The sequence below is a fragment of the Cladophialophora bantiana genome (genome assembly GCF_000835475.1).
Source record: "Cladophialophora bantiana CBS 173.52 unplaced genomic scaffold supercont1.24, whole genome shotgun sequence".
NCBI lineage: Eukaryota > Fungi > Ascomycota > Eurotiomycetes > Chaetothyriales > Herpotrichiellaceae > Cladophialophora > Cladophialophora bantiana.
The window spans coordinates 119,294-144,511 of NW_015971598.1; the positions used below are offsets into that span (position 1 = coordinate 119,294).

General features: G+C 52.3%; 8 protein-coding genes across 8 annotated transcripts; 6 read left to right on the forward strand and 2 right to left on the reverse strand.

Moving 5' to 3' along the window:
* Positions 1–1,009: 1,009 nt before the first annotated feature.
* On the forward strand, positions 1,010–6,192 carry Z519_11816 (uncharacterized protein; the record flags this gene model as incomplete). The annotated part of the gene is made up of 7 exons (XM_016769526.1): positions 1,010–3,014; positions 3,089–3,736; positions 3,792–4,100; positions 4,167–4,795; positions 4,846–5,228; positions 5,313–5,450; positions 5,505–6,192. The coding sequence occupies 7 exons, from the start codon at positions 1,010–1,012 to the stop codon at positions 6,190–6,192; spliced, it is 4,800 nt and encodes a 1,599-aa protein (XP_016614162.1).
* Positions 6,193–7,106: 914 nt separating this feature from the next.
* On the forward strand, positions 7,107–9,239 carry Z519_11817 (uncharacterized protein; the record flags this gene model as incomplete). The annotated part of the gene is made up of 1 exon (XM_016769527.1): positions 7,107–9,239. The coding sequence occupies one exon, from the start codon at positions 7,107–7,109 to the stop codon at positions 9,237–9,239; it is 2,133 nt and encodes a 710-aa protein (XP_016614163.1).
* Positions 9,240–9,963: 724 nt separating this feature from the next.
* On the forward strand, positions 9,964–11,957 carry Z519_11818 (uncharacterized protein; the record flags this gene model as incomplete). The annotated part of the gene is made up of 2 exons (XM_016769528.1): positions 9,964–11,307; positions 11,400–11,957. 2 exons carry the CDS (start codon positions 9,964–9,966, stop codon positions 11,955–11,957), a joined length of 1,902 nt encoding a protein of 633 aa, XP_016614164.1.
* Positions 11,958–12,294: 337 nt separating this feature from the next.
* Z519_11819 (uncharacterized protein) lies at positions 12,295–14,590 on the reverse strand (the record flags this gene model as incomplete). The annotated part of the gene is made up of 9 exons (XM_016769529.1): positions 12,295–12,727; positions 12,797–13,010; positions 13,067–13,473; positions 13,532–13,653; positions 13,702–13,812; positions 13,859–14,030; positions 14,093–14,102; positions 14,156–14,250; positions 14,391–14,590. 9 exons carry the CDS (start codon positions 14,588–14,590, stop codon positions 12,295–12,297), a joined length of 1,764 nt encoding a protein of 587 aa, XP_016614165.1.
* Positions 14,591–16,023: 1,433 nt separating this feature from the next.
* Z519_11820 (uncharacterized protein) lies at positions 16,024–18,105 on the forward strand (the record flags this gene model as incomplete). The annotated part of the gene is made up of 1 exon (XM_016769530.1): positions 16,024–18,105. One exon carries the CDS (start codon positions 16,024–16,026, stop codon positions 18,103–18,105), a length of 2,082 nt encoding a protein of 693 aa, XP_016614166.1.
* Positions 18,106–18,406: 301 nt separating this feature from the next.
* Z519_11821 (uncharacterized protein) lies at positions 18,407–18,867 on the reverse strand (the record flags this gene model as incomplete). Its single annotated transcript, XM_016769531.1, has 3 exons — positions 18,407–18,431; positions 18,487–18,773; positions 18,865–18,867. The coding sequence occupies 3 exons, from the start codon at positions 18,865–18,867 to the stop codon at positions 18,407–18,409; spliced, it is 315 nt and encodes a 104-aa protein (XP_016614167.1).
* A 328-nt stretch (positions 18,868–19,195) lies between these two features.
* Positions 19,196–20,207, forward strand: Z519_11822 (uncharacterized protein; the record flags this gene model as incomplete). Its single annotated transcript, XM_016769532.1, has 2 exons — positions 19,196–19,333; positions 19,386–20,207. The coding sequence occupies 2 exons, from the start codon at positions 19,196–19,198 to the stop codon at positions 20,205–20,207; spliced, it is 960 nt and encodes a 319-aa protein (XP_016614168.1).
* Positions 20,208–21,551: 1,344 nt separating this feature from the next.
* Positions 21,552–23,708, forward strand: Z519_11823 (uncharacterized protein; the record flags this gene model as incomplete). Its single annotated transcript, XM_016769533.1, has 5 exons — positions 21,552–21,726; positions 21,810–22,181; positions 22,240–22,362; positions 22,650–23,077; positions 23,439–23,708. 5 exons carry the CDS (start codon positions 21,552–21,554, stop codon positions 23,706–23,708), a joined length of 1,368 nt encoding a protein of 455 aa, XP_016614169.1.
* Between the last annotated feature and the right edge of the window lie 1,510 nt (positions 23,709–25,218).

A 25,218-nucleotide genomic window follows, 5' to 3' on the forward strand; every position in this document is an offset into this window, starting at 1 on the left:
ATTAATATCAGGGTTGCATATCTCGGAAAGGAAGTGAGGGCGATACGAGATCACGTGGTTTCCACCTTCCTTATGCACGCTAATAATTGAATAACTTCGGCACCGGAACAAACGACTGGGCACAACGGCAAGCACAAGACATGTTACAGCCAAACAGAATAAGGAGGCGCTTTGGGGGTTCCCGGTGTGGGGATGGTTCCTTCCGGGCATCTGGCTGCCTGCTGCAGTTCTGCGGAGCCCGGATGGAGCCTGTCTCGAATTAGGTACTCGGTAGGTACAGTTGGTGCCTGGAATGCCTGGAACAGCCCACAGCCGAGCCGCCAAGCAGCCAACCAGAGAGTGCCTAGAGCATCTAGTGGCGCCCATATCGGCCACTCAGATGCCATGGCCACGGAACTCCACGCGCTTTGGCTTCGTATTCGACGTATACCATGCCTAGCTCGTTGTGCACTTTGCCTGGAACTGGTAAAAAACGGGTTGCAGGACATTTGTTCATTTGCCCTCTTGCGCGAGGGTGCGAACCGAGTCTTGCATGGCGCAAATCACGTACCTAACTTACTTGCTCAAGCTGCCCCTCGGCGGGAACTAGTATCTACTTGGGATTGATTGATGCGTGTGCAACGTGTGCTGCGTGTGCCACATTCCCTTGTCGTCACTCTGCCTGTTAATGCGCGGCGACTTCGACCGAAGATCCCCGTCAAAGAAAAAAAAAACCCCCCCAACTACCAGATCAACAACAGACTTCGTGATACACGCTGCATTATTTCAGTAACACACTTCTACCTTCTTCTCGGTCATTCCCTTCTTCCCTCACCGGTCGCCCGGGTTTCTTTGATCTCTTCTGCGCGATTCTGATAGTGGTTTTATGAGTCGACTTGTTCACTTACCAGGCTTTTATTTCATCCCCTTGTTGCCTCAACTCCAATCCCTCCCAAGCTTCGTCCATTTCCTCCCTCAAATCGACTCCCCGTAGTGCTGTTGTCCATGACTTGACACGACTGCATTGAGAATGACGACTCCTCTCGTCGGCAACATTACAACAAACTACGACCGAAGCCGTCGAATGTCTGGTGCTTCGCCCGATAACCAAGCAACAGACTTCCCATACCTGGACCGGTCAATGTCTTCGGGTGGTGGAGCTGTCGTGGACGAGAGCCAGGATGCGAACAGAGAGATTCAGCAACTTGCCCGGCAATATTCCCGCGTCTCAACAACGGCAGAGCCTAGCTACCACCCTTTCGATGAAGCGAGCGTTGGCACCGAGATCGATCCCAACTCGGAGAACTTCAATGGCAGGGCCTGGACGAAAGCCATGCTGAAGCTCCAGAGGCAGACAGGTCAAAATGTCGGTCGAACCGCGGGCTTCGCCTTTCGAAACCTCTCCGCCTTTGGCTACACCAAGGGCAGCGACTTTCAGAAGACGGTCGACAATTATCCCCTGGCCTTGATGGACATGCTGCGAGGCATATTAGGCCACAAAGGCCAACGGGTGGATATTCTGCGCAACTTTGAAGGCGTGGTGCAACCTGGTGAAATGCTCGTCGTGCTTGGACCCCCCGGCTCCGGTTGTTCCACTTTCCTCAAGACCATTACGGGCGAGACTCACGGCTTCAACCTCAGCGACGATTCATACATCAATTATCAGGGCATTAGCTACAAGCAGATGCACAATAATTTCAAGGGCGAAGCCATCTACACAGCAGAACAGGACGTCCATTTCCCCATGTTGACGGTCGGTGACACTTTGCTCTTCGCCGCCCGTGCTCGAACGCCCCAGAACATGAAGCTGCCTCCCGGGGTGACCAAGACAATGTACGCAGCTCACTTACGGGACGTGGTTATGGCAACGTTCGGGATCAGACACACCATAAATACCAAAGTCGGCAATGACTTCGTCAGGGGAGTCAGTGGTGGTGAAAGAAAGCGAGTGTCCATTGCGGAGGCAGCATTGAGTAATGCCCCTCTCCAATGTTGGGACAACAGCACTCGAGGTCTTGATTCAGCCAACGCCATCGAATTCTGCAAAACTCTTCGGACCTCGACCGACTTGAATGAAACGACTGCGGCAGTCGCCATCTACCAGTCGCCACAAAGTGCCTATGACTTTTTCGACAAGGTTCTTGTCCTCTATCAAGGTCGCCAGATCTTTTTCGGCCGCACGACCGAAGCTCAGAAATACTTCGAGGACATGGGCTTCGAGTGCGCTAAACGTCAGACAGTCCCTGACTTCCTTACGTCCATGACCAATCCGATTGAACGTCTAGTCAAGAAGGGATACGAGTCGCAAGTGCCGCGGACCCCCGACGAATTCGCCGAACGATGGCAGCAGAGCGAAGCACGACAAAAAATGTTGCGGGAGCTGAATGCCTTCGAAAAAGCTAATCCCATTGGAGGGCCCAATCTGGAAGCCTTCCAGCAATCCCGTCGCGTCCAACAGTCAAAAGCCCAGCGGAAGTCTTCTCCATACACGTTGTCATATGGGGGCCAGATCAGACTGTGTCTATGGCGGGGCTTCAAGCGACTCATGGATGATCCCGCCATTACTCTCACACAACTTTTCGCCAATTGTATCAACGCGCTTGTGGTCTCTTCATTGTTCTACAATCTACCGGCGAATACCGATTCACTGCGATCCAGAAGCTCACTCATCTTTTTTGCAGTATTGCTCAACGCCTTTGGCAGTGCCCTCGAGATCCTGACGCTATACGCTCAGCGCCCGATCGTTGAAAAACATCAGCGATACGCACTTTACCACCCTTCGGCAGAGGCCTTTGCATCAATGCTCACAGACGTCCCTTCAAAGACTCTCAACGCCATTGGCTTCAACCTAATTCTTTACTTCATGACAAATCTCCGACGGACACCTGGTGCTTTCTTTTTCTTTCTGTTCACCTCATACATCTTGACTTTTACCATGAGCATGTTGTTCCGGTTCATCGCGTCAGTGTCGAGGTCACTGGTCGAAGCTTTGGTCCCAACAGCTGTTTTGATGATAGCTATTGTCGTCTACACCGGTGAGTACCTTTAATCCCCGTTTCGGAATTCCTATACCCGAGTTTAGCAAGGCTGTGATCTGACGCTCAATCAGGCTTCGTTATCCCTGTGGACTATATGCATGGATGGGCCCGTTGGATAAACTACATCAATCCAACGGCGTATGGATTTGAGAGTCTCATGGTGAATGAGTTCCACAATCGTGACTATCCCTGTTCGACTTTCGTCCCTCCTGCGCCACGGTTCGGAAACGGGTCGACCACCTCACAAATATGTACTGTCGTTGGATCTGTGGCTGGACGACCCTTTGTCGATGGCGACGCTTATATCAACATCTCCTACAGATACTTTGCGGCGCACAAGTGGCGGAACATCGGCATCTTGTTCGTCTTTATGATTGGCCTCTGTGTTTTGTACTTGGTTGCAACCGAGACGGTGACGGCGAAAAAGTCAAAGGGTGAAGTGCTGCTCTTCCGCCGAGGCCACAAACCGGCATTCTTGAAAGAGCACATGTCCGATATGGAGTCGGGAGGCTCCGATCCAAACCTGGTTGCTCTCGAGAGGAGGCAGACGAAGGACGAACAGTTGACGCGACAAGTCAGTGCTGTGATTCAGAAGCAGACGGCAATCTTCCAGTGGAAGGATGTTTGCTATGACATCAAGATTAAAGGCCAGCCGCGTCGCATTCTAGATCATGTCGACGGTTGGGTCAAACCAGGGACAATGACAGCGCTAATGGCATGTGTTACCTTGTCGATCCTGAGTTTCGATCTGCGCTAATACTTGCAAACAGGGAGTTTCAGGTGCCGGCAAGACCACTTTACTCGACTGTCTCGCGACCCGTGTAACAATGGGCGTTATCACGGGCGAGATGCTGGTCGATGGGCGGCAACGCGACGAGTCCTTCCAGAGAAAGACGGGTTATGTGCAACAACAGGACTTGCATCTTGAGACCAGCACTGTACGAGAGGCTTTGCGTTTCAGCGCCCTTTTGCGACAACCGAGAGACACGCCTCGAGATGAAAAGATTGCCTATGTTGAAGAGGTCATCAAACTGTTGGATATGCAGGAGTACGCCGATGCTGTGGTCGGTGTTCCAGGTGAAGGTATGTCGATCTGTTCACCAATCCCTGATTCTATTTGTCGTTGTGTTCTGACTCGAAACATTATAGGCCTCAACGTGGAACAGCGGAAGCGATTGACAATTGGAGTGGAGCTTGCTGCCCGACCTCAACTTCTTCTCTTCCTGGACGAACCTACATCAGGACTCGATTCGCAGACTTCCTGGTCCATTTTGAACCTTCTCGAGAAGCTCACAAAGGCTGGCCAAGCGATTCTTTGCACTATTCACCAACCATCAGCTATTCTATTTCAGAGATTCGACCGACTTCTGTTTCTCGCGGCCGGTGGCAAGACCGTGTACTTTGGTCCAGTTGGCAAGGATTCCAGCATCCTGATTGACTATTTCCAAAGAAACGGCGCTCACGACTGTCCACCTGGCGCCAACCCGGCCGAATATATGCTCGAAGCGATTGGTGCAGCGCCCGGGTCTCATTCCGATATCGACTGGTTTCAAGTCTGGCGCAACTCACCGGAGTACCAGGAAGTACAGCGAGAATTAGAGGAGATGAAGATTGAACGATCTCAGATGGTGGCCCCCACTTCGTCGAACAAGGCAGATTATTTCGAGTTTGCTGCGCCTTTCTTCTTGCAATTTTGGGAAACACAGAAACGAGTTTTCCAGCAATATTGGAGGACCCCGGAATACATCTACTCGAAGCTCTTACTTTGTTGCCTCACAGTATGTACTGCCCTGGGCTCTAATTTCCGTGATACTTACGACATCGGCAGGGTCTCTTTATCGGTTTCTCGCTCTTCAAGGCACCAAATACTCAACAAGGGCTTCAAAACCAGCTTTTCGGCATTTTCATGCTGTTGGTCCTATTCTCGCAGCTTGTTCAGCAAATTATGCCGCTTTTCGTCACGCAGCGCAGCCTTTACGAAGTGCGTGAGCGACCTTCAAAGACCTACTCATGGAAGGCATTTATGCTATCGAATATCCTCGTCGAGCTTCCTTGGGCAACGCTGGGAGCAGTGATATTGTTCTTCTGTTGGTATTATCCCATTGGACTTTACCAAAACGCGACGTACACCGATTCCGTGGCGTCACGCGGAGCAACGCAATTCTTGTTTGTGTTGGAATTTATCCTGTTCAGCAGCACTTTCGCCCATATGTAAGTCTCTACCCCAAAGTGTTGGAAGAGGATTTTACCGCCGTCGTTCCCCAAAAAGGAAATTCAGTGCTAACGACCAGGCAGGATGATTGCAGGGATTGCGACGGCAGAGACCGCCTCCAATATCGCAAACGTCTTGTTTTCGCTCTGTCTGCTGTTCAATGGCGTCTTGGTTGGTCCAAAAGCCATGCCCGGGTTCTGGATCTTTATGTATCGAGTGAGGTAAGTGACAGATTTTCTCTTGGGCCTGAATGGAGGCTTACCCGTGAACTCTAGTCCTTTCACGTATCTGGTCGAAGGCCTCTTAAGCGTGGGAATTGCGAACGCACCAGTTACATGTGCCGCTAACGAATACCTCCATCTCACGGCCCCTGCCGGCCAAACGTGCGGCCAATATCTTGACCCTTTCATCTCAACATCGGGCGGCTATCTCCTAGACTCAGATACTACACAGTGTCAATTCTGCACGGTTGACAATACCAACACGTTTTTGTCATTAGTCAGCATCTCGTTCTCGCATAGATGGCGGGACTTTGGAATTTTGTTTGTGTATATTGCCTTTAATGTCTTTGCGGCGGTGACGATTTACTGGTTGGCTAGGGTGCCGAAGGGGAAGAAATATGCGGGCGGCAAAGATGCAGATAAGAGCAAGGCATTGGTGAAAACTCTGAGCAATGCGAGCCAAGGGCAGCAGCAGCATGTCGGCGGTGCTACCAACTTTGACGAGAAGGGTACTGCCGTGCTTGGTGGTTCAGAAAAGGATCGTCGCGCCACTCCTTCCACGGATGATTCGGACACCGAGAGCGATCAATCTATTCATCAGGAAAAGGGGGATTCCAACACGGCGGAGAAGAGAGAAGAAGCTGCCATGGCATCATCTGCCGGAACAACAACAGAGGAAGCTGCTGTGGAGCCGGCAGAGCGACCTCCCACTGAACGCTTCGTTACAGCACCCCGGTTCTGACCGTCATGGGTGGCTTGAAGCCTAGGCTTGAATTTCGTTGGGTGGATGTACTACTATTACGCTAATCGTGGAGTTGTGCTGTGTTTTGATACCTTGCTGGGCCAAGTGCGGACTACGTTTTCTTCAAACTTATTCGTGGAGCAGGGAGATATTGGGCACGGGTCTCTGTGTTGGGGAAAAAAAGACAGAATTCAATCACCTTTCTGATAGAATCGGGTACGGATACATAGATGGCGGGCAGGATTTGTCAAGTCAACAATGGGTCCAGCAGGTCAACATGTCAACTGATAGATAGATGCAGAGGTCCTCAACTCAGTCGATCATATCATGCATACCTGTGGTGTCGTGGTTGTTGCTTCAAAGCCCTCTTCAAGAGCGAGCCGGTCACATTCTTATACAGAATGCTACCTCGGTGTATATATGTATATATCCCCATCAAGCGTGCCGTGTATTGCACCAGCAGCGGGGCAAGTTCGCTGCCAAATTCTAGTTGAAATGTCTCAATGGCCTCATAGTCCCCCACATAAATCGACCGAGTGGTGCTTCAATGACGGACTACAAGGATCTACGGACCAGGGAGGGATATTCCAGAGACTGGCTCGCTGGCTATGTATTCTGACAACCATTCTCTTGTGCGGCACTCACGCTCCTTTCCATGGCTCCTCCTCGAGTCCCTTGTGCTCCTCCCGAAACACCAGCTCCATCGACGTGGACCGGAGTGATAGGATAGCCGCGCTCCGCAATGTACGTACAGTGGTCCAATTGCTGCATTGCTGCATCTCTCCCCTTGCGGCTTGACTCAAAGTTAGCCGACGGTCGTCCAGCTGGAATGCTCTAAATCCTTCTGAATGCCCAGAGAGAGACACTGACTGATTCCTACTCTTGTTGGCCCAAATCAGTTCGGCGGTGAAGCCATGAACGACACCTATCGACGCTGGATCCGCTATTGCGAGGACCATCCCCAAACCCCAACCATTCCAGGAAATCCTCCAAAAGCACAAGATCTTTGCCGGCGATGCCTACGACTGCGCAAAGGCATCGGCGACAGCCTGGCCCGTCTAAGCAAGATAGAAAACGATTACAGCTTGCGAGACACCAACTGGGAGGTTGCTGCCCTGGACACGCCGGCGACGTGGAATCCGACCCAATGTGCCCTTTGCTATCTGTTTATGACCATACACAACAACAAGTTTGCCGAGTACGATGCAACTACGCGCTATACCCTCCGCGCGTTCAAGAGCTATCGATCGACAGGCCTGGCAGTCCTACCCACACCTTCGCTCGACACGCTGGATGAAGACTGCGCGTCGTCGGGGTTTATATCCCGGGCGGCTGCGAAAGCCCACAGTTCGGTGGGGCATCATTCTGTCGGGCTGGTAGGGGACCATGTCGACTTTTCCTTCATCAGGAGCTGGATACAGCAAAGCGGAATGAACCACACCAGGGACTGGAGTGGCTTGTCTCTCGAGGACAATCCTCACTTCAGGCTCATCGACTGTTCGACCGGCCAGATCGTCAAGCCGCCCGAAGCTTGTCCATATGCCACACTGAGCTATGTCTGGGGTCGATCAGACGAGTCTGTTCCGGACGGCGATCGGCTGCCGAAGCATTTGCCGCGTGTGGTTGGGGATGCCCTCACAGTCGCCAAACGGGTTGGGATACCCTACCTGTGGGTCGATCGGTACTGCATCTCGCAAACCGACTTGGCGGAAAAGGCCGCCCAGATCAAGAAAATGGGCCCCATCTACAGCAGTGCTTCGCTCACCATATTCGCCGCAGCAGGTCACGGCGCAGACCATGGGCTCCCCGGTGTCTCCAAGAAGAGGGCAAATGGCCGGCAACCATGCGCACAAGTCGACCGGCACCTGCTCACCTGGACCATGCCGGATGGACCGGCCCTGGTCCTGAAATCCAAATGGAACACCCGAGCATGGACGTACCAGGAGATGATATTCTCGGGATCGCGCCTGATCTTCACCGACCTGCAGGTCTACATGGAACAGCGGTGGAACGTCTTCCACGCCGAGGCTTGGGGGGAGTACCCCTTCAGCAACATTGGACGCATCCACACGCACAGCTCGCTGACCAGCGCGTTCAACGAGATCTACAAGCTCAACGACTACTCGCGGCGTCAGCTGTCCTTCTCATCGGACGTGATCCAGGCCATGCAGGGTCTCTTCAATGCCATGGCCCACGCGAAAGTGCTGTATCAATACATGGGCGCTCTGCTTCCGGCCGTCATCGCACGAGAAGGCTCCCCGGCCGACGACGGCGCATTGCAGTATAGCTTCCTCTGGTATCACGTTAGAACTTCTCATCGCCGTCAGGGGTTCCCCAGCTGGTCATGGGCTGGCTGGATCGGAGAGGTCTCGTACCTGGAGCTCAGCGGCGTGCAGCACTGGTACCATCCAACGTTCACTGCCGAGAGCATGGAAGCCTCTGTCGAGACCACTGATGGGGCTCTCACCCCATGGAAGGAGTTCAGAAGCATGATTGTCGCCGACCGTTTGCCAGCGAATAATTTATCAAACTTCCTCCATCTCAACGCGTACACCGTTTCCCTTCGCTTCGAGTGGCTCGATGACCCGCCTCAGCACTCCTGGGCCTACGCGCCCGACGGGCCCTACCGGCCTGGGCTGTACGTCCGATGTCACGACTCCTACGCGATTTACTCACCCTTGCAGCTCTCTGGCGATGTCGACGCCACCGGCTTTCCCCCTTCGTCTTCGTCGTCGTCATGGGAGTGCCTGGTGCTAGGCCAGCTAGCATACTACCGCTGGGTCGGGTCCAACCACGACGTATACGACAAAAAATTCACAGACCTCTGCGCCGTGGTGCTATCCCCCTTCAAGACACTGCAGCCACACAGGAACGGAGACGAGGACGGGGTCGCTTCCGCTGAGCGCATCGGGTTCGTGAATCTCGCCCACCGCGTGTGGGATGATGAGTGCGAGCAGATCAGATTGGCTACCCCCAAGAACGACTTTCCCGTGTTCCTGAGGCAGCTCGAGCTGCAGAAGACACGGACGCGGATCAGACTGGGCTAGCTAGTACGTAGCTAGGAAGCGGACGTACGTTAAGGACAGGATTGCCTGGGTAGTATGCAATATTTATATATTAAGTTGTCAACAGAAGGAAGGCATCCTCTAGATTCTACCACCATCCCCCGCGGAGACCGTCAACAACTTGATTCGAGGATGTGTTATTGCTTGAATTTACTATTGCCCCTTGGAATCTACGTGCCCTGTGCATAGCCGACCGCCAGCTACATTGAGCAGAGCAGCAGGACGAAAAGCGAATCATATCGGGCGGGTGATATTTCCAACCTCGCTTTTCCTTCCCCCGACATATTGGTTTGATCTTCAAAGACACTGACTCTTTGGTCAACGTGTTGTCGATCTCTCGGCTACCAGACGATCGTCTTGTCTGCATGGGGGATTCCGAAGCGAGGGCCCCAACACGTAGAGCAAAGGCCAAATCCACCTTCCTTCTTTTCGGCTGAAGACAGGGCGAGTCCACCAAAGTACTCTTGACCATGACGACGTCGTTGCTGTTAGATTAGAAAAATCCGGATCCGGGGCCCCAGTCTTGCCAGCTCGTTGCGGAGAAGGTTACACTGCGGCGGCAATCTCTTTGCTGTGTTCAGTACGATTGCTAACAACCGCCGTTCAAGACCACAAACTTGGTCCCCCGAGCGGATACAAATGCCCTTGACGTCCACCATGGCTCTAGGAGTGTGCAAAGCAAATCGAAAGCTCCCTACAATCCAATATGGCATCCTGGGTAGCTCTGTTGCTGTTTGTGCTGGGCTCGGCCACTGCACAACAAATCTATATTCCGGCAGCAGGCACATCAGCAAGACCTCAATGCACGGACACACCATCCTACTCCCAGCCCACATACTCGCCATACTCTACGTTTACATATTCCATGACTGAGACAGTACGGACGGCCACGTCAGTCCAGCCAGGCCCTACCACCACGTATGCGCCGCCCGCTGCTTCACTCACAAGCCTCATCTCCTCGCTTTCTTACACAACCTGGGGCAAGTGGGATCCTAATGCCACAGTCTCGGCCACGGACACAGACAATCCCTACGGAAATGCGGCGTGGACCGCATTATGGAAGTCGGCCAATCCTCCCAATTTCACTGAGACATCAGTCTTCAGCACTACCGTCTCACCAACTCCGATCCCAACAAGTGAGCTCGTTCTGCCTCCTCCAGACTACTTCGGACCGACAGATTGCTATTACTTCCCGGCCGATTTTCAATTTGGAGTTGCAGGATCAGCCGCTCAAATCGAAGGGGCCACGGCGGACGAAGGCAAATCCCCTTCGCTCATGGACATCTTGATCCAGGACGATCGACCAAAGGACTACGTCACAAACGAAAACTATTACTACTACAAGCAGGAAATTGAAAGGCTGGCGTCGATGGGTGTCAAGTACTATTCCTTCAGTCTTGCGTGGAGTCGAATCCTGCCCTTTGCGCTCCCGGGAACTCCTGTCAATCAGCAGGGACTCAACCACTACTCTGACCTGATCGACTTTGCGCTCGAGAAAGGCATGATCCCCGTCGTCACCATTCTCCATTTCGACACTCCAGCACAGTTCTTTGCCGCAAACTTCTCGGCGGCCCAGGCGAAGCCTTTGATCGGCTATTCAAACGGCGGGTATCAGAACGAGACGTTCGTCGAGGCCTACGTGAATTATGCAAAGATTGTCATGACGCACTATGCAGACCGCGTGCCCATTTGGTTCACGTTCAATGAGCCGTTCATATATGCCTTCAACGGCTTGTCGGTCGACCATGTGATCAAGGCTCATGCCCAGGTTTACCATTTCTACAAAGAATCGATCAACGGGACGGGAAAGATCTCCCTCAAATTCAACGACAACTTTGGCGTGCCGCGCGATCCTGCCAATCCAAACGACGTCTATGCAGCCGATCATTTCAATTCGTTCCAACTTGGCATGTTCTGTAACCCGATATTCCTGGGACAGGACTATCCGGAAAGCTACAAGCGGACGGTTCCAGATTACGTGCCTCTCACTGCAGAGGATCTGGCATATATCAATGGCACCGCCGATTTTCTCGGTATTGACCCATACACTGTAAGTCCCCTTCTCATTTTGCGAGCACACTCGTTCAGCGGCCGATGATTCTGTCACTCTCACAGCTGTAAGCTAACAAGAGTTTCGAGCAGGCGACCGTGGTGTCTCCACCAGTGATGAATTCCACCGACTCGATCCTCGAATGCTGCTCCAACACATCGAGCACATACTTTCCCTACTGCGTCAATCAAAGCACACTGACCACCACGGGGTGGAACATCGGCTACCGCTCGCAATCCTACGTCTACATCACGCCGCGCTACCTGCGCCTGTACCTCTCGTACCTGTACAACACGTTCCACAGCCCCATCGTGATCACAGAGTTTGGGTTCCCCGTCTTCGCCGAGGCCGAGAAAACCGCGTTGAGCGACCAACTCTACGACATGCCTCGCTCCAGCTACTACCTCTCGTACATGGCCGAAGTCCTGAAGTCGATATGGGAGGACGGCGTGCCCGTCGTGGGCGCCTTCGCGTGGAGCTTCGCGGATAATTGGGAGTTTGGCGACTACGGCGCGCATTTCGGTTTGCAGGCCGTCAACAGGACGACGCAGGCGAGGAGCTACAAGAAGGCTTTCTTTGACTTGGTGGATTTTGTGAACACGAGGACGATGCCCCAGGCCCAGGGAGGGCCTTGGGGGATAGGAAAGTGACGAATACAATCCGGCATCGAGGATTGCGAGGAGCGAAATATCTTTGTTGAATTCGAAGAATGAATTTAAATCCTCAGCCTGAGAAGATATGTATATGCATGTGAGTATGTCCGTTATTTTCGCAGTTTTCGGAATGCTTTCGGGCCCCGCCTGTCTCTCCTTTTCTTCATCATGGACCACGCCTTCTCTCGGCTATCTTAATAAGGCTCAAGTAGACCCTGTCGTTTTCATTGACCTGCTGCCCTCTTCGAGGTTCAAACCTTGATCCGCCTCAATTCGAGGGGTTTCAGAGTGCAGTTGACGTTGACTGAACCGAGACCCACTTGCTTGGATCGGATTAGAATACAGATCTGACGACAGCCTTTGTCCAATCCATGACGCCGTTCTTCTTCTGCTCTGCCTGAATCTCGACGATGCTTTCCCTCCGCTGTTCCGCCGTGACTCCCGGCCCGCTGATGAGCTCAGCCTGTCCTTCGCGCATGCCCGTGTAGATGTCGATATCCTTGATCTTGACGTACAACGGACGGTGCTCCTTGACCTTGAACCAGGAATAGCCCTTCCAGAGGACGTACAGGAAAAGGAGGAACGGGCCTGCGAGATAGGCTTGGAAGAAGAGGTTGGCGTTCAGATAGGGCCCGCCGACTGGATAGAGGGCGACGTAGAACTGGGCGGCCAAGCAGACGAAGTTCATGATGGCGCAGACGTAAGAGCCGTAGATGCCGAACGCGGCTTTGAAGGGGAGTTCCTCGACGCTGTGGCCGTTGTATTTCCTGCGAAATATAGATTTAGAGGGGAGTTGAAACACTGACGTTTTTGAAAGAGGACTGGGACCATCTTACCAAGCGGCCCGGAAGCGGATGTGGGCTACAGCGATGCTGCCGAAAATGAAGAACGAAGAGAGACCGGACAGTGCGAGGAGCCAGTTGAAGACGTTGCCTCCTCCAGTCTTATCCAGATTGAGGAACGCCAAACATCCGAAAAGAAGTTGAAGGATGGTGACGACAACGGGACGGCCCTTCTTATCGACGTAGGCGAATAACTTTGGGCCCATGCCTGTCCACGGTAGTCAGCGTTAAGGCCTTTTTTGGCCTGGATGTCGTAAGGCTTACCATGTTGAGCCAACGCTTGAAAGGTTCGGGTCGAGGCAAACGTGCACGAGTTGGCAACGCTCATCACAGAAATCAAAATCATGGCGTTGAAGATTGACGGGAGTGCTTTGATGCCTGCAAGTTGGATAGCAATCACAAACGGCGAGTGCCGACTTTCGGCTCCCTCACCGCTGTAGAGCGGACTGTTTGCAGGGACAATCAGGCCAACAAGGAAGAGGTTGATGATGTAGAAGATGCAAATGCGCCAGACAACCTGCCTCGAAGCCTTGGGAATTTCCCTCCTAGGGTCCCGAGTCTCGGCAGCAGCTAGTCCAGTGAGTTCGGTTCCGCCAAAGGCAAACGAGGCTGTGACAAAGACGGTACAGAATCCATGGAAGCCATTGAGGAATGCAGCGTATGGATGATGCCTAGTATAAGTCCATCCAGTCAGTACGTGTCGGCCAGATCTCACAAAAATATCCATACCAGTATCTGGCCCCAATGTAGCCTCTATGGTCGGTTGGTACACCGCCACAGTCGATGATGATTCCCAATATCATAAATCCCACGCAGGCAATGACTTTCATTGTGCTGAGGACAAACTCGACCTAATCTGGTGAGTAGCGAATACTGATCATCCATGTGTAATCACCCACCTCTCCATAGCCTCGCACTCCAAAGTACTGGATGATGGTGAGGAGGAAAAGCAGCGGTATGATCCAAGCGCAGTCGTTGACGTTCTCTACAGCTGTCCAATAATGTATGATCTTGTTGGCGTCAGATCTGATCAAACATGCCCAGGATCATTCTTACATTGCAAGCTGCCGAAATTTCGAAAGGAAGCACAGTGAGCCAACCTATGCCGTACTCCCATCCACAAGCAAATCCCCACGACGGGTCAATGAATCTGCAGATGTACATGGTAAATGCTCCATTGATGGGGTACATGACAGCCAATTCGGCCAGCGCTTGCATCATGAGGTATCTAAACACGATGGTTAGAATATTGCCACGGGAGATCCGTCACCAGGAATTGGTGAATCGTACATCATGCCACCTGTTGTGAAACATTAGAATTGTCAATGGAAAGTTGAATCGTCTGGCACTCACCAATGATCATGAAACCGATCAGCACGGCACCAGGACCTCCAGTCTGAAAAGCACCACCACTTCCGATAAAGAGACCTGCGCCGATAGCGCCGCCGCTGTAGTCAAATCAGCATCTTCATCGGTACAAGTCATTCAGACACAAGGGGGATGACATGTTCGAGCGACGAAAGAGTGACAAAGCTCGACACTCCGGAATGCCTTTCAGAGGAGGAACTATTTAGCAAAGGGGACTCACATGGCAATCATTTGCATATGCCTCCCTTGCAGATTCCGGTGCAGCTTGCCTTGATCGGTTTCGACAATGGCTACATCGTGGGCATCGACGCTGAATTGGCGCCCACGCAAATGCTCGCCCAAACTGGCCGGTTCGGCATCACCAGCCTTGACCACCTTCTCTGGATCCTGCAGAGAGAGACTCTCTTTCCCGGTGCTCATCTTGGAACTTCCACGAGGTCGCGTTCCAAGGTTTTCTAGAAATTCAAGAGAAAAGGTGAAGGTTAGAGGAGTCCAGCCACGAGGGCAAAGTCGTCCAAGATAAAGGACAACCAAGCATTGAGCTTAGAGGGCGATAAGCAACCCAAGCTCTATCTACGTCCGCGAGAGCTGCAGAGATAGGCGTTCGCGACGGGCGAATGGGGAGACGAGGTTGAGTCGCTGCATCAGGGCAAGGCAAGAACTTAGCCTCCATGTGAGCATGGATGGTAGCATGGATGGTAGCATGGCAACCCCGATCTTTCTTTTGCGAGGCTTCCAGCCCGAATCATTGGCCAGATGCAATCTCAGACAATCATCATTCGACTATACATGCTCGACAGGCTGTTGTCTCCAAAAAGGGGCAAGTGGGTAACTAGCCAAGTGATGATGGTTGTGACTTAAGGCCAGTTAAGGTTATCTTCTTGTGGGGGCCAAGAAGGCCTAATGCCGATGCGGAAGGTGCGGGCCTCCCGAGTTACATCCACTATTTCTCCATTCATTAGTACTCTACTGCTTGCCGTACCAGTATCGCACCCAGAACAGCGACAATGAGACATTTTATGCATGTTGGGCTTTCGCTACAAATTGTCGTGTCAGGGAGAGGCGTGATTACCCTTCTTCATACGTTTTGCGCCAAACAAAGTCCCGAGCCGAAACCAACCAGCCTAATTGATAACCTACTTGTAGAAGGCCGCTTGGTCCTGTGAGTGAGCCTGCAAAGGCGGACAAACGCCGTTAGCAGCTACAGAACAGAGGACTCGGTTTCTATCATTCCACCCCGGACGAAGTCTGGAATGCGAGATAATTCTTTCCTCTTTGATAGTTCGCGTGACCTGACTCAGCCTTATCCCCAAGGTTGTCTCATTCGGTTGACTTGCCTTGGGCGTTGGACGCTTCAGGCAAGGCTGGCCATATAAGGCGGCGCCTCACACAATAAGGGGATAGTGAGAAGATAGTAAAGGACAAAACGCTTCATAGGCAAATCAACACAGAATAAAACCTACCTAAACGTACATATTATCTTTGGGGAAGTATTAGACTACTAACTTAAGCACTATAGCGGAATTAGTGGGGGCCTTTTTTGGGGGCGGGGATTCCTGCAAAGGCGCTAGTAATTACATCTGTAAAAGCAGCTTGTTCTTCTCATGGATTTAGCAAAGTGCGCTTGGCGTCATTGTACGGAGTACCTCGTACCTTGTTCCGAGCTTGCGGTATGCGAGGACGTGCTGCTTGCCATCTCCCAACCTCAGCGTTCTCAATCAATAAATGACTTGGCGCTACCTTCCTGTCAAAACAGGGTGATATCCGAGCAAGTCCAATCTACCGCGTCAGGCTCTGAATCGCTCCCCTGCCACGCCTCTTTGGCTACATTCGTCTCCTGTTGAATCATCGCGATGGATCCAAGAGGTCTCACGTTGAGGAAGAAACGCAAGGACCGCCCAACCATCAGTGCACCTCAAAATGCCTCTGGCCCAGGAATTGGAAGACCAGGACTCCCCTCACAGAACAAGTCCGGCAGCACCCTGACGGTACCGCGAGAACGTGATGCTCCTACCGAGACATCCGACCTTGTCAAACGCCGGTACTCGACAAGATATAACCAACTCCCCAACTTTAGCAACGCTGGAGTCCCAGCTGTTCCCTCCCTCCCTGGACCTGGCACCCTCAAGCGCCGTTCTGGAGGTGGTTCTCCGCGTCGACCAGGAGTAGGATCGGCCTCACGTCCACTTGTCGTCGACAACGACGCCCTCCGAGACCCGAACCTCCAACATGAACGTTATGTTACCGAGCTCCTCTCCAATGCCTCAGAACAAGATATTCAAGAATATCAGAACAATTTGCAGCGGCTGAAGAACCGCAACTCTCAAGAGCTCCAGCAAAGCGTCTATCAGAACAGAACACAATTCATCAAGATCAGCAAAGAGGCGGAAAAGTTAAAGGCCGAGATGGCCATCCTACAGGGCCTCATGTCGGAGCTGACCGGCACACTGGGAACAGGGAACACAGGCTCTGCAAGCAGCCCTTTATCACCCGAGCTCAATGGCGGCTCTCTATCCAGAAGAAATACGAACAGGACTTCGGTCGCAAATTTAGAGCAGATGTGGAATATCCAGCTACAGGCACTATGGAAGAATATCGAGAAATCTCAAAAGTTCTTGCCAGCGGTACCTGGCCGCCACATCGTGGCAGAAACGGGCACCTGGATCGAGCTGGACTCGGCCACTTGGAAACCAAAGCGGCCGGTCCATATTGTGCTTTTGAACGATCATCTTCTTGTTGCGTCCAAGAAGCGCAAGCGGGTAGACCCTAATTCACCTCAACAAGGTCCCGCCCCTACTAAACTGGTCGCAGAGGAATGCTGGCCACTCCAAGACATTGAAATCATCGATATGGCAGCCAATGTGACAAATGGCGGGGCCGGGACACCAGCTGAGGAAAAAGCTATTGCTTCTGCGCTGGCGATCAGATCTGGTGGACGGTCGCTCACCTACAGACACGAGAAGCGTGACGAAAAAGCCAAAGGGGCTCTCTTGATGGCGCTCAGAAAAGCAACCGAAGACGTCCGAAAAGCCGCCAAAACACAGGAAGAGCAAAGCAAGCCTCTTCAAACCGAAAGTCTCAACTACTTCGCAGCTCGCGACCCGGCGTCGGCAAAAAATACCGAAATCATCGAGAGCATCAACTCCTCCAAGGAGAAGCCCGACATCCTCATCGAGGTGGACGGCCGGCAACAGAATTTCCGCTGGGTTGAGGGACAAATTGACGATTTGGACATTGAAATCTCGCTACAACGCTTCGACGAAGCCGTCGAAAAGGTTGAGAAACTGCGCAAGATTGCCAAGAGCTTAAAGGGTAATTCGATTGCACAAGAGTTGATCAGCGTCAAAGTCGACGAGCGCGCCGGCAAGCTCGCCACCGTGCTCTGTCGAGAATTGATCGAGACCCCGTCTTTCGTGGAAGCCACGAAACGCAAGGTCGGCTATCTCATCCGCCTCGGATTTGAGGACCGCGCAAGAGAAGCTTACCTTAACGCCCGAAGCGAAACACTGACCAAACGAGCCCGACAATGCGTTTTCGAAGGCGATCTGCATCGCTATGTCTTCTCCATCTCTTACGTGTATTTCACTGTTGTGAAAAACACTGTGCTTATCTATCAAGCTGCCTTTTCGCCGTTGACGATCAGCGCGTGTGTCAAATGGGCGGATATACATTTGGAGACGTTTAACACACTGTTGGTGAGGCAGTTGAGTGCCATTGAGAAGCAGGGGAAGTTGTGGAGAGAATGTATGGACGTCGTGTGGCAGCATGAGAGGGAGATGTTGGGGGATTCCGGATTAGATTTTAGAGAAGTTATTGGTCGAGAATTGGAGGTCAGGGACATTCCAAGCAGTGGAAAGCATGGAGGAAATACTGGCGCTTCTGCAGGGAGCAGAGAGGAGAGCCGGTCAAAGTCACGGCCAAGGGGTGCTACGTGAGGAAATGCATGATGAGCGGAGAAGGCAAATATATTGGTACCCCTTTCGAATCTACACAAGGTATATGCAAAAATGCACGACAGACTCCCGGCGCTTTTCGCTCGTGCTGGAACTGAAAATTTTTTTTCTTCCGCATTGCCTCATGTCGGACGGTCGCAAGCTTGATGTTGACACGCAGGAGTACTGCGATGATGATACATGGTGTACATATGTAGAGTCTGTCCTTTCAATGCTCGTGGAGCAGCAAAATGGGCTTGTCTGAGGAGCCGGACTCTGGCATTGGGAGGTATCGGAGCTGCCTTTATTCGTTGATCTTTGCGAGGAGCCTTGATACTGTTAGCACAAAGATGCCTCCTTGACAAACCTACGATTCGGACATACTCGTGATCTCGGAACAAATGGTATTCCTCGTCTCCCACCTTCACAGGGCTTCCGCCGTACTGAGGAATCAAAACCTTGTCGCCCTCCTTGACGCTCATTGCCATTCTCTTTCCCTCCTTGTCGAATCCGCCGGGTCCCACAGCCAAAACCTTTGCTTCGTTCAACTCCTTGACGCTGCTCTCGGGGAGATAGATACCAGCAGCTGTTCTTGACTCGGCCTTGATTCGCTGGACTAGAACGCGGTCGAGAAGAGGGACGAGGGATCGGATGCTCTTAAGTGCGGTAGTCTGTAGAGGTGTTTGTCAATCGACTGAATTTGCGAGGAACTGCGTCGCAATAGAAGCATTTGAAGCTTCTACTAGAGGAAAACTAACTTACCATTTTGACGTGATTGGAAAGGTTCAGCGGGAAACTGGATCGACGAGGGTATGGGAGGGTAGATTCACGCAAAGGTCTGTAACAAGTAAACAGATGATCACTTTTGAAAGGTTTCCGGGGACTTTTTCTCGAACCATCCGCTCGTTACTCGGTAGACTTTCCTCGATCGAGCTCCGATAATGATTGGACAGGAAATGCCGCAAACTTTCCAAGCTGCAGCGCAAATTAAGCAAACAAGGCAAACATCCTGCGCTTCATCAATTCCCCAGCCAAATACCAACCTCCAGCCCACCCCTTCCTCACCTTCAGAGAGCATTGTTCGACTGACAAGATGATGGACTCGGACGAAGATGATATCTATCCGGAGCACGACGAGACGAACGGGCATACGAACCAGGGTGAGGTGAAGATGGAGGATGCAGAGGACGACGAAGAGGAGGGCGAGGAAGTGGAGGAGGAAGACGACGAGGTATGAAATATACCTCAGGAATCAGAGATCGCGAGAGGCTGACTGCATTCAGGATGATGTCGACTTCATCATTGATGTGAAAGATGAACTAAAGCCGGAGCCAAGCTCAGCACCAGGTTCGCAGACAAGGCGACTGCCTGGACTTGGACAAGCTGGGGCAGACATACGGAAATCGTCGTCGACACCAATGCCAGCAATGAAAGCAGGAACGCCCGCAGACGCAAGAGGCGGATCCCAACCCCCTAATGAACGCCCTGGCACCGACTACCCGGCTCGACATACGTCCAAGATCAATCCGAACGGGAATCCCGTACACCCAGCCACGGGCAAGCCTATCATGTCCACAGACTTCGACGTTGACTTTCCCTCGGAATCGTCCAAGCCGTGGCGCAAGCCCGGTGCAGATATAACAGATTACTTCAACTACGGATTTGATGAATTTACATGGGCATCTTATTGCCTCAAGCAGCAACAAATGCCCAAAGAAGTGAAAGAGATCACACAACAAGCAGAACAAATGAAAGCATTTGTAGAAGGTATCCCCGGAGGTGGCATACCAGGAATGCCCCCCATGCCAGGTGCGCCCGCAGCTGATATGTCACAAATGGTAATGCCCAACGAAGCCCAGATGCAGCAAATGTTTGCTGCAATGACGTCCCAAGGTCTGGATCCGACGAGTATGGACCCTTCTCAGTTCATGCAATTCATGGCAAGTGGAGGAGCGGCGATGATGGGCCAGCCGCAGCCTCCCACTGGACCTTCTGCTTCATTTGCCGGGGGTGGGGGTGGAGGAGCTGGTGGATTCGATCAAGGCGGTGGTGGTGGTGGGTTTGGTGGCCGTGGAAGAGGAAAAGGCGGGAGGAGAAATTGGTAGCGACAGTTTCGTCATCCGGACTCACCCGTCCACTACTGATCACGACTTGCTGTGTCGTCCTACCGCCCTGCTTGCTTCCGGCGAGTCAGTCGGCTCTACTATGCAAGCATTGACGAAGCGGTTCAGACACGGCGAAAGAACTTCGTATTTCGCTGCGCCTCTATGGGTCGGCGATTTGCAGATTTGCCACCACGGTTTAGCAGCAACCGCTCTAAGCGCTAACAAGTTGCGCCGAGAAATAAGGTAGAAATTCTAACACCGCGCAGTAATATGTTGAGCAGGTTCATCAGAAGGCATCGCAACAGCCATATCCTGAAGCCTTGACCGGCTTCACTAAAAGATTTGGTCTTACCCGCTTGCGATCCAAGAAGCGAGACTCAATCTCATGTATCAACAAGGAAAATACCCTATCCCAAAGGAGTGTATTGCTCAAAGTTTACTTTATTGCCTTTTGGTCGACTCCTGAATGATCTCAGCCTTGTGCACTCCCGAGGCTGTATCCACTCACACCCTGTGTTTCCCTCTCCAGGCAATACCTTGACTTCGGACGATGTTGGCCGCATAAGACATTTTTCCTCAGCTATGGCCTCGCCTAATACACGAAGTCAATCAAATATCTTGTCGGGAGCGAGGTTTCTTGGTGAGTAAGCTGATCAGGCCAGCAATACCACAATTTGTTGCGCAAAGCCTAAGCCCCCCAACGCAATGGAAAACGGAGCGCGACAAGCTCCCAATAGAGACTCTTTAGATGGCCTTCTGCAAACCTTACAATCCAAATTGTCCTGTTTGGACACTTAGACTGCTTATCTAGCTTGTGAACACCCACCTCATTCATTACGCTCATTCTCCCACAGATTTTTCTGGGTTGACGAGCTGTAATCATGCACTTCTACAACCACAGAGGTCAAAACTGATCGCGGGCCTTGCTACCGAGAGTTTATTTAGTGTTCCTGTCAATAACAATCAAAGGGACAGGTTTGTCCACAATTCAGTTCCTTTCAGGCCTTTCCTGTACTCGCGACAAAATTTCGGGCAATTCCAAAGAGGGCTATCAGAGCTCATTTCCGCGACCATCTTCGCTCGAGGCCAGACCTTACCCAGCCTTTTAACAACGTGTTAGATAAAACGCCTATCACGATGTCAGACTCCGTAACTGAACAGCTGGCGCATCTTGGATCGCTGCTCTCCAAGTCGAAAGTCATACTACCGCCATCAGAGCCTTATGAGTTGCACATTTTAACATGGGCGGCTTAAAAAAACCTCCATCCGCGCCTCGTTGTCTGGCCCAGTTCAACGCAATCTCTGTCAAAGGTCCTACGATACCTATCAAACACTGATCTACACATGGCCGTCCTCAGCTCCGGGTACGGCTCGGTGTCGGCGAGGGACGTGGTCATTAGTATGGAGTTCTTTGACGAGTTTGACTCTGATAACGAGAACGGGATTTTGACACTGGGCGCGGGACAGCTTTGGAGGGATTATTATGACAAGATGGAGAGGGAAGCTCCCGATCATCACGGTAGGTATTGAAGTTGAGGATCCCCCCTTTCACGCGAGCTAGCTTAAGGCTAACTGAAGATTGTGTCCATCTTACGGGAATAGTGATCGCCGCACGAACACCAGCCCTCGGGATCGGAGGGAACATCCTCTCGATCGGCTTCTCCTGGCTCGCCCGCCAGTACGGCAACACCTCCGACCCGGACAACATGCTCGACGCCGAGGTCGTCAGGATGGACGGGACCGTCCTCTGGGCCTCGGACGAACCTGACCTGTTGTCGGCTTTGCGAGCCGCCGGAGCCAGTTTCTGCGTCGTCACCAGGTTCAAACTCCATGCCTATCCAATGCCCCAGGACATTTACGCTGGCCATCATCATCCCTCGCTGCCAGCTCCCTCTTATCGCGAGGGGCATTGCGACCATGAACGCCCTCTCCGAGACCACCCTCTCCCCACAAGTCTCCATGGACTTGTAGGTGGTGAGGTAAGAACAAGCGGCGCGCATGGGCGCCACGGATGACCGGTTCATCGTGCAAGCATTCGACTCCCTGGGCGAGGAGCACGGAAGGTCTGAGGGAGGGTTCAAATGGGCTCTAACGATCCCCGCTGCGTTGGATATGACCAAAGTCACCAACCTCCGGGGCGTCTCACGGATGCATGGTACGTTATAATTCTTCCCAATCCATATCAGGCTGTAGCAGTGAGGGGTATGAGCTCTGCAGCAGACAGACAGACAGACAGACAGACAGACAGACAGACAGACAGACAGACAGACAGACAGACAGACAGACAGACAGACAGACAGACAGACACCCAATCAAGCAGCCAAAGAAAACAAAACTCTACAGGTACATATGGAATCCGAGAGAGAGAGAGAGCAAAAAGCTAAACATAACCCCTCCACCCGGTGCCTTGTTCTAGGGGTGGTGGAACAATTACAGAATAAGTTACCTCCGTCAAAGGCCGATTCAAAATATACTGGCAGCCCCTGGCCATCACGACGCTTACCGAGAAAACCATCCTCAACGCAGTGAGCTGGTTCGACCGCGTCGGCGCGGCGTCCGGCGGCGCGATAGCCAAGAGCGCACAACTTGTATTTGAATGCCTGTGTACGCGGGACTCGGCGAGCGGTCCTTCTGGATCGGCCTGGCCGAGGCCAAAGGGGATGAAAAACACAATCATTTGCGCGGCAGGGTGCGACGCCGATGCTGCCGGTAAAGGCACAGAAGAAGAACATGATAATGACGACGACGACGTCGCAGCAGCGCGACGGCTTTGTCTGGACGCGCCGGGGATGATACTCGGGCAACAAGAGGGCGGCGAGCCTGTCAGATATGCGCCAAATGCATTGGAGGAGTATCATGGCCTGAAAGACGTGAGTATATGGCATTCCTTCATACCTATATTCATTCATTAACCCCTCCCCCCGGGGAGCCCGGTGCCCAAAAGCATCTAGCGCCAGGTAGCACCACCTACGCCCCCTTTCTCGCTGTGTCATCGCGCAAGTTTCACATCTTCAAATCGAAATATGCAATCCCTTCAGGAAGCCCTCTGAAAGGCAGAGCCAGAGTCAGAGGAGATCTGAGATCCGGTATCCGAGATCCTTCCGCCCACATATCGACCTACCGACCAATTGATTGGTCGGTAGATTGATGGGTTGAGAAAAACGGTCCTCGATGCCCTAACCGCTCTCCCAGTTTTCTCATTTTCCCAGCTTCTGAGAACTATTTACCTAGGTCTTCGCCGAGCACCTCCCGAATCTGCTCGCGCTGAATAAGCACTATGATCCGCGGAATAAGCTAAAGGGGCCGATCAATCTCAATCTCCCTGCCTCGGAGACCGAGACCGAGTCTCAGCCCCCGAGTGAGGAGGTCGATGGCGGAAAAGGGCAGGACAGGACTAGACTGGAGAGAGGAGGAAAGGGGAAGGGAGGACGGGGATACCAAACAAACAGTAGGAGCAGGAGAAGACGGGAGACGGGGACGGAAGAAGGGGGGAAAGAATAGGGTAACAGCTCTTTCGCCGATACAGGTAGGTAATAATACCAATACTGGATTCCTGGAGAAAATTAGGTACGGTACACGTGAGACGCAGCCTCGTTGATGCTCAGGACGATAGATAGATTGTGTTCTGTTCCGAATTAGTACTCCCTTCCCGAAGCCCCCCACGCATCTTCAGAGGTTCATCCTGTAGATTGATCGTCTAGGATCTTCTCGATCGGGCTCAAATGCAAAGAGCAAGAGTCAAAGAGCTCCATCTTCCAAGCGCCCATCTTCAAACCCCGCGTCGAGTTGTCTGGGCGTCTCTCGCTGGACATTGGTATCACTTCGATATTGATGTTCTGGCCGCTGCAGCCTCGAGTGCACGCGCGGTGACCGTTCAGAGCACTCTCAACAGAGCGGGGTCATTCGGCCATAGTCCCACAGACAAATGCTGAGCGAGGCGTACCAAGTTGACCTTCCAAGCACATTTCTCGAGCATACCATCAGACTAGAGTCATGTAACCCGTGCAAATCCACCAGTGCTGGTTTAGGAGATCCGTCGCCTTCCAATAACTGTACTAAAGCCCGTATCAAGTCGCTTGAAAAGGAACATATCTCCAGCAAAAGCTGCAATCGCGTGTGGCATTCTTCAACATCGGCCCGGGGAGATCTCTGGTTTCAACCTGTGGCCTATTCATTCAAAGAATTCTATAGGCTTTCTCTCGGATACCCTCTCAGAATTCGGACCGGGCTCTGATCGCAGACCTTGATCTTGCTCTGATGCGTCACATTCTCCCAAGCTCATCGGATCCACCGGTTCCTTCCATTTGCATTTCATGTACGAAGCCAGAGGAAATTCTATAGGCGCAAGTCTGTCTCTGTGGCCGCGGATTTGTGACATCAAACGGGAAGATCCTTGATGGCGAAATGCTATGTCCCTGCGGGCCAAGGTTGAGTAGGATGGTTCCAGCCAGGCCATGGTTCGACGTCAAGAATAATAGCTGCGAGTTCGGCAAGCCAGGAGTAGTCTTTCCTATCCAGAATGAGGACAACAAGATCGGATTGTTAAAAAATACTTGGAGACCAATTCCTGTTGGCGTCTGTAGAGCTCTTTCAGATTCGAGGTTCGTAATCTTGCCTCCGAATGAAACCAGCTGATCAAAAGATTTCCCGTTCATATCCATTGAATCTACCTTGACAACATCCGCCATCACCACATTGGCACGAAGTGGAGCCTGTAAGCGTGCTTTGACGGCGCCACGGACTGAAGATAGTTTTGAATTGAGGGTGAAACTCTCGATCGCTGCGTTCAGTCGCTGGCTATGATTTCCTGCCCCAAGCCTTGTTGTCACCCTACGACAGCATCCGTGGAAGGCGCCGTTTGCGGAACGATGACGAGCTTATGTTGGCGCAACACTCGTGAAACCAATCGATGGCCACTTCAGGGATAGAAACGCGCCAGGTTCTTTGATGGATCGTGCCTTTGTGGTGAATAACCGAGATGGAGGTCAAATACAGGAGCAACAACTTGCCG